Source organism: Stegastes partitus, unplaced genomic scaffold (assembly GCF_000690725.1).
Source record: "Stegastes partitus isolate 25-593 unplaced genomic scaffold, Stegastes_partitus-1.0.2 Scaffold913, whole genome shotgun sequence".
Taxonomy (NCBI): domain Eukaryota; kingdom Metazoa; phylum Chordata; class Actinopteri; family Pomacentridae; genus Stegastes; species Stegastes partitus.
In genome coordinates, this window is record NW_007578644.1 from 147331 (window position 1) to 155782 (window position 8452).

The window sequence follows — 8452 nt, forward strand, 5'->3', positions numbered from 1 at the left end:
CTTTGTCATGTTTCTTGCTGCATTATTGACATTAGGTGCATCGTTATCGGCATTTATTATGTTTGTTTATACTGTTGGCGTTCTGGTTATTCCAACTTCACCACGATTAATCAACGCATGAATCAGCCAGAACGAATTATCGGCCACTTTTGTAATTAATAATTAATGTTATTTTCATACAAAGATGATAAATCGGTCCTTGTTGGAGCCACTTAGTTGTCAGGATTTGATGCTTTTTCCTGCTTCACGATCGTAGACTAAGTATCTTGGACTGTTGGTCAAATAAAACGAGCATCATGAGGACGTTTTCTTTTTTCTTTACATTCAGTCGACTTAATGACAGTAATTGTCCAGTTAAAGCTTTACTCAGTTTAGTTGTTGCTTTACACTGGAAGATGATCTTCGATGTCCCATCCAACCAGTAGCAGTTTCTCATAACGAAGACGTGTTAATTGGTCGACTGTCCGATGTTTGCAGCTGTTTTTCGGGGACTCCTGGATAAACCCGCGGCGCCGTGTGAACCCGGCTCCAGTGTTCCTAACGCTGCCCGGCGGTTAGAGCTGAAAAGAAGTCATTGCACCAGCAGGGAGAACAGCGTTTGGCCATTAGCGGCGATGTCTTTTTAACAGAGCGTTCCAGGGGACGCTGAACGAGGTCAGTCGGACGCGTCTATTTTAACCGGCTGCTGAGGGGAGTGCTGAGCGCAGCTAAAAGCCCGACCCGGATTCACGCAGTAATTGGTTTACTTTCAAAGTGACCTTTTGAAGTGCGATGTCAGGGGCGCCGATCTTTGGCGATCTCATGATTTAAATCAAGTCTGACTCCTGGTGTTGGTTCAGAATCCACAAAGCGACCGTTGGTTGGTTATGAATAAGGGGAGCAGCTCCAAATACAACTGAGCTGTTTGTGAAGTTTGCTAGAAACAGACGGTGATGTGAGTTTTTGTCAAGTAAAGGTTGGAGGAAGCTCGGAGTGGAGAATGCTGTCTGTATCCAGAATGCTGAATGGGTGGAGCGCTTTGGAAACACAGAGGAGGAGGTTTATCAGAGGGTTGTTTGCTGCTCCAGTAGTGACGGTCTGTGGGTGGGTTTCTCTTGCATAGAGGAAGTTTTGGAGGTTTTTTCCAGCACCAAAGGAAGATCCGCTAAATGTTAACTCTTGAGAATAGAACCAGTTTTCCTGATCACAATAGACACCTTTGTCTGTTAAACCGCCCTGGGCCAGGATATGGTGAGAAATACCAGGAAGATGCGCCGAGTTCTGCTAAATAAAGCAACACAGACTCATTGTTTTGCTGTGCGTGGAGCGATCACGCTCAATGTCACGGGTAGTCGCCTGTAAAGGGCGAAGAACCAAACGTTCACAAAATATAAACTGGAAATGTAAAATCAGGAGCAGACGGTGGTTTTAGGAGCTTGAGGAAAAAATATTATTTTATTTTCTCTGTCTTGTCCTCTTGTGTTGAGCTGTTGACAAAGTTTTCTCGTTGAATAATCGCAGCAACTGGACTTGCTTGAGTTCCTTGAAGACGGGGTTCAAACCCCATTGTGGCAGGAGGAGCACTAACGACCCAAATAACGAGGGGGAGGAGCAACAAACCCCCAAATGAAACCCAAACTCAGGTGTTAATGGCTCCTTCAGGATATCAGTATGTGGAACTCCCAACTAGTCAGTCAGAGCTGATGAAGCCTCTTGGATGAGAGGTGGAACGTCTTCAAGGAACTCAAGCAGTTGCTACGATTAATCTACGAGAACAACCACGACCTGGATGACGGAGAATCTTCACAGACATGTCGACAGTCTGTCCACCATCCAGGAGCTAAGCTGTGCTCTGACAGTTCAGCTCATTAATGACACAAAAGTGTCTAGTGACTACACTACAATGTAGGCTTTATTTATTTTATTTTTTTTAACAATGATCTGAAGACCCCCTGAAATTATCTTGGGACCCCCAGTTTGAGAACCACTGCTCTAAATGCTTCTTGTGTATATATTGATATACATTATCAAAGAGACCAGACGTTGTTCTTTGCCGTGTTGCTCTTATTGCATCACGCTCTCACCCCTTTTGTATGTCACTGACTTTGTTTTTTGTATTTCTGTCCTTCACAATAAAGCTCTCTCTGCACTTCCAAACTGATGGTTTCTTCTTCCCCCTGCAGCACATCGTCAAGTGTCATGGCAGCACGCTGCTGCCTCAGTTCCTGGGAATGTACCGGGTGAGCGTGGACAGCGAGGAGACCTACCTGATCGTCATGAGGAACATGTTCAGCCACAGACTGGTGGTGCACAGGAAGTACGACCTGAAGGTGAGGAGGAAGTGGCAAACAGTCCCACCTTTGTTCACATAATCCTACTTCCCAAAACGGGGAGGAAGTCACGCAGATATCAGGTTTCTCCAGCTTAACAACAGCAGTACCTTTATTTGTGGTTAAAACGTGCTTTACATCAAAACAACCGTCAAATTAGACGAAACGTGTTCAAGCAAAGAAGGTCNATTAGAAAACATCACACACTGCAGGATGTTGTTCAGGTTTTCAGTCATCAGGAGCGATGATGAGCGTGCACTAGCTTTATCTTCAGTCCTGTAGAGGCAACATGACGGCGGCAAACTTTCGGTTTTATTACAAAAACTGTTCAGCAAGTATCACTGAAAACATTTGAGGCGAGAAATAAACTACACAGCTGCTGAATCGGTCCTCATTTTAGGTTTCATGAGGCGTCAGCGGCACTAAAACCTGAAGTTTCTTGAATGTGACACACCTGCACAGGAGTTGTGTGTCCGAGACTCAGAAGAGGTGACGGACAGAATGATTTGTGGGGATCCTGTTGTTTAAATTTCAGCACTTTTTAAAGTGTTCAGTGCTGCTGGAGATCTTGGAGGACGTCCAGGTGGCGCTGCTGTAGGATTGTGGAGGAAGAGGGTCGATGAAAGTGGAGAAAAGTGTTTAAATGAAATCCCACCTCCTAAAGGGCGACTGTTATGTGGACTAGATCACACCTGAAACCCACCAGAGGGTGAATATTTACTCCAGCTGACGTGAAAGATGCAATATATACAGGATGTAACAGGATGTAATTGTTGTTGAAGTGGTCAGTATGCTGTATATGTATAGATATACATATCATCTGTTTTTCATTCTTATGTATTTACGTAGTGTGGTTCCATGAATGTCTGAGTTTAGGCAGCTTTCAAAGCATTTTTTTTGTTTGTTTGTTTGCACCAGAAGTAGCAGTCAAGTCTACTTCATGTCAAGTCTATGCGGGGCGTTTCACTACACAATGAATGGGAAGCGATAAATAGGCGGATGCAGTGGACACGTAGCATCAGGGAGCAGAAAACCACCTCATGTGAAAACAGATCCAAACAAAATGGAGACTCTGGTGCTGCAACTTGCTCTGATAAAACTTTATAGCTGGAAAAAACTAAAGCAGAACAATGAGCGTAGATAAGAAAATGTTTGGGGATGTGAGGTCAGGACTGGTTGTTTGTTCTTCAGTGGGAACTGGAGGTGAACTGTGGCTCAGGTGGTAGAGCAGGTTGTCCTCCAATCACAAGGTGGTGGTGGTTCGATCCCCTGTCCCATCCACAGTCGAAGTGTCCTTGGGCAAGACGCTGAACCTGAAGTTTCTCCCGATGGCAGGCAGCACCTTGCATGGCAGCTCTGTTGGTGTAAGAATGAAAGCACTTTGGATAAAAGCGCTATATAAGTGCAGACCGTTTACCAAACCAGTTAGATTTGATCTCATAAATAACCTGATCTGTCAACTCCTCACACCAAACAGCCAAACAAGTTCAGACCAGAAGTTGTCGGGGCAGTTTAATCAGTGGCCCGAGCCAGATTTAGTCCTCATGAAGCGCTCGCTGCCTGCACTTTGTCATGTTTCTTGCTGCATTATTGACATTAGATGCATCGTTATCGGCATTTATTATGTTTGTTTATACTGTTGGCGTCCTGGTTATTCCAACTTCACCACGATTAATCAATGCATGAATCAGCCAGAAAGAATGATCGACCACTAATTAATAATTAATGTTATTTTCATACAAAGATGATAAATCGGTCCTTGTTGGAGCCACTTAGTCGTGACGATTTGCTGCTTTTTCCTGCTTCACGATCGTAGACTAATTATCTTGGACTGTTGGTCAAATAAAACGAGCATCATGAGGACGTTTTCTTTTTTCTTTACATTCAGTCGACTTAATGACAGTAATTGTCCAGTTAAAGCTTTACTCAGTTTAGTTGGTGCTTTACACTGGTAGATGATCTTCGATGTCCCATCCAACCAGTAGCAGTTTCTCATAACGAAGACGTGTTAATTGGTCGACTGTCTGATGTTTGCAGCTGTTTTTCGGGGACTCCTGGATGAACCCGCGGCGCCGTGTGAACCCGGCTCCAGTGTTCCTAACGCTGCCCGGCGGTTAGAGCTGAAAAAAAGTCATTGCACCAGCAGCGAGACCAGCGTTTGGCCATTAGCGGCGATGTCTTTTTAACAGAGCGTTCCAGGGGACGCTGAACGAGGTCAGTCGGACGCGTCTATTTTAACCGGCTGCTGAGGGGAGTGCTGAGCGCAGCTAAAAGCCCGACCCGGATTCACGCAGTAATTGGTTTACTTTCAAAGTGACCTTTGAAGTGGGATGTCAGGGGCGCCGATCTTTGGCGATCTCATGATTTAAATCAAGTCTGACTCCTGGTGTTGGTTCAGAATCCACAAAGGTTGGTTGGTTGTGAATAAAGGGAGCAGCGTTGACTCCAAATACAACTGAGCTGTTTGTGAAGTTTGCTAGAAACCGACGGTGATGTGAGATTTTGTCAAGTAAAGGTTGGAGAAAGCTCAGAGTGGAGAAAGCTGTCTGTATCCAGAATGCTGAATGGGTGGAGCGCTTTGGAAACACAGAGGAGGAGGTTTATCACAGTGTTGTTCACTGCTCCGATAGTGACGGTCTGTGGGTGGGTTTCTCTTGCATAGAGGAAGTTTTGGAGGTTTTTTCCAGCACCAAAGGAAGATCCTCTAAATGTTAACTCTTGAGAATAGAACCAGTTTTCCTGATCACAATAGACACCTTTGTCTGTTAAACCGCCCTGGGCCAGGATATGGTGAGAAATACCAGGAAGATGCGCCGAGTTCTGCTAAATAAAGCAACACAGACTCATTGTTTTGCTGTGCGTGGAGCGATCACGCTTAATGTCACGGGTAGTCGCCTGTAAAGGGCGAAGAACCGAATGTTCACAAAATATCAACTGGAAATGTAAAATCAGGAGCAGACGGTGGTTTTAGGAGCTTGAGGGGGAAAAAAAAAACAGATTTTATTTTTCCTGTCTTGTCCTGTCGTATTGAGCTGTTGACAAAGTTTTCTCGTTGATTAATCGCAGCAACTGGACTTGCTTGAGTTCCTTGAAGACGGGGTTCGAACCCCATTGTGGCAGGAGGAGCACTAACGACCCACATAACGAGGGGGAGGAGCAACAAACCCCCAAATGAAACCCAAACTCAGGTGTTAATGGTTCCTTAAGGATATCAGTCAACTAGTCAGTCAGAGCTGATGAAGCCTCTTGGATGAGAGGTGGAACGTCTTCAAGGAACTCAAGCAGGTCCAGTTGCTACGATTAATCTACGAGAACAACCACGACCTGGATGACGGAGAATCTTCACAGACATGTTGACGGTCTGTCCACCATCCAGGAGCTAAACCGTGCTCTGACAGTTCAGCTCATTAATGACACAAAATTGTCTAATACCTGCACTACAATGTAGGCTTTATTTATTTTATTTTTTTTAACAATGATCTGAAGACCCCCTGAAATTATCTTGGGACCCCCATGGGGGTCCTGACCCCCAGTTTGAGAACCACTGCTCTAAATGCTTCTTGTGTATATATTGATATACATTATCTAAGAGATCAGACGTCGTTCTCTGCCCTGCGTGTTGCTCTCATTGCATCACGCTCTCACCCCTTTTGTATGTCACTGACTATGTTTTTTGTATTTCTGTCCTTCACAATAAAGCTCTCTCTGCACTTCCAAACTGACGGTTCCTTCTTCCCCTCGCAGCACATCGTCAAGTGTCACGGCAGCACGCTGCTGCCTCAGTTCCTGGGAATGTACCGGGTGAGCGTGGACAGCGAGGAGACCTACCTGATCGTCATGAGGAACATGTTCAGCCACAGACTGGTGGTGCACAGGAAGTACGACCTGAAGGTGAGGAGGAAGTGGCAAACAGTCCCACCTTTGTTCACATAATCCTACTTCCCAAAACGGGGAGGAAGTCACGCAGATATCAGGTTTCTCCAGCTTAACAACAGCAGTACCTTTATTTGTGGTTATAAAGTGCTTTACATCAAAACAACCGTCAAATTAGACGAAACGTGTTCAAGCAAAGAAGGTCCCAAACATAAAACATGTACAGGATACTAAAAATAAATAGGAAATGTTTTTGTAAATGTACAGTCGTGACTCGATAATCTGACACTAAATGTAAAACCTTCTTTTTATGTCGGATAGCAAGGCTGTCGGATTGTCAAGACGGAGGTCATTTTTCCTAAAAACCTGTCAGATAGCAAAGTTTAGGATTGTTAAGGGTCGATTATCGAGTCACGACTGTACAGCCGATTCAAGAGTTCAGCTTTCCAGTAACACAACTTTATGATTGTTATAACAAGTTTAAAGATGCTCTAACGTTATTGATCGTAGGATTTTAAACAACCAATTTAAATTTTAAAATAATTTTGAAAAATGTATTTGCATCTTTTTCTCTCTCGGCCAATGTTTGATGCTCTTTTTGTGTCACATATAATATCGGGGTAATTTCTTCCTGCAGGGTTCTCTGGTGGCTCGAGAAGCAAGCGACAAAGAACGGGTAAAAAAAGAAACGTCATTATTTTCTACCTGTCTTATCCTTTAGCACAACTTTCCTGCTGAAGATTTGTTTGTGTTTTTAAAGGGAAAAGAGCTTCCCACCTTCAAGGACATGGACTTCAGGAACAACATGCAGAAGGTTTACGTGACGGATGAGCAGAAGGAGAAGTTCATGGAGAAGCTGAACAAAGACGTGGAGGTTTGTGAGCTGTTAGGTGTTGTTGTTGTTGCTCGACTTGGCCACACAGCGGCAGCATTGGCACGCTGACACACAGCGCTGCTGCTGCTGCTGCTGCTGCATCATCTGCTAGATGTTTCAGGATAAACCAGAGCTGATGGGATGAAGAATAAATAGACAGATGTTTAGTTCAGGAGTGTTTTTCTTTGCCCTTTATGACGTTTGTACAACACTGTTTTTATGCCGTTCTATAAACGTTACTCTCTGCGTTCGGGCTGCAGTTAACGGTTATTTTCACGGTTGATTATTTCCTGGATTGTTTGAGGAGCTGTTTGGTCAGAAAACTGTGGATCAGTGTTTCCTCAAATCTCCTGTTCTGACCAAAGCTGTTCAGTTTACCGTCACAGAGGATGTTGACGCTGAGGAAGCTGCGTTCATGTGATTATGTTTTAATGTTCTTGTTAAGCTGCAAACGTCTCTGTCCCCTCAGTTCCTGGTGAGGCTGAAGATCATGGACTACAGCCTGCTGCTCGGCATCCACGACGTCGGCCGAGCGGAGCGGGAGGAGGACGAGTGCGAGGAGGTGTCCAACGAGGAGGACCCGGAGGCGGAGAACGGAGCCACGGTGGGTTCTTACGGAACCTCCCCGGAGGGAATCGCCGGTTACATGTCGTCCTGCAAACCTCTGGGGCCCGGAGAGTTCGACCCCTACGTTGACGTGTACGCTGTCGGGAGCTGCTCAGGTGAGCGCTGTTCAGACCACACATTTCCTTTAGTCATCATAAATACGAGTCCACAGCGCGGTGCATGAACATCTGAAGAGAGAACAGTCGGCTGCTCGTAGGAGCTTCAGTAGAAATCAACCGGACTTCTCCTGTAGGTTCTTGAAGACGTTTCACTTCTAATCCAAGAGGTTTCTTCAGTTTTGACTGACTAATGAGGAGTTACAGGATGTAAAGTCACCGGTCTGGAGTCGCTCCTGACATGGCAGGTTCACATAGAATAGAAGAGCTTTTATTGGGGGAACTTGACACGCCACAGCAGCATCAAAAATATAGAAAGAAAGTTCAAGAAAATAACAATAATTAAGTAACGTGCATCCTGGTGTCCGCACACAAAAAATACTCCTAAAAAGTGACACTGGCAATGATACTGAGGTAGTAAAGTAATATCACACCTGATAATGAGATGTCGCCATGAAAGAAATGCAGACATACAACAACATGATTAAAGTCAAAAGACACTTTGTTTGACTCAGTATGAAGGTGTTTTGCTGCTTCGGTAATGAATAAAGTGCAGAAAGACACAAACAGATGAGACGCTCCAGAAGAAGTTTTTTCGACAAAAGCTGCAATTACTGAAGAGAATAATCAGCAGATTTATGAAATACAGTCATGACTCGATAATCCGACCCTTA

At 44.7% G+C, this 8452-nt stretch overlaps 1 protein-coding gene across 2 annotated transcripts in view; it reads left to right on the top strand.

Annotated features, from left to right (window-relative positions):
* pip4k2ca (phosphatidylinositol-5-phosphate 4-kinase, type II, gamma a) overlaps positions 1 to 8452 on the top strand; it is a 22511-nt gene that overhangs the window by 12013 nt on the left and 2046 nt on the right. The window contains exons 5-8 of one of the 2 annotated variants that reach the window (XM_008293795.1): positions 2163 to 2309; positions 6820 to 6858; positions 6943 to 7056; positions 7526 to 7778. In XM_008293795.1, the coding sequence (XP_008292017.1) occupies positions 2163 to 2309; positions 6820 to 6858; positions 6943 to 7056; positions 7526 to 7778 (553 nt within the window). Of the gene's footprint in view, positions 1 to 2162; positions 2310 to 6053; positions 6201 to 6819; positions 6859 to 6942; positions 7057 to 7525; positions 7779 to 8452 lie in introns of both variants that reach the window. The other variant, XM_008293796.1, reaches the window with a different exon arrangement.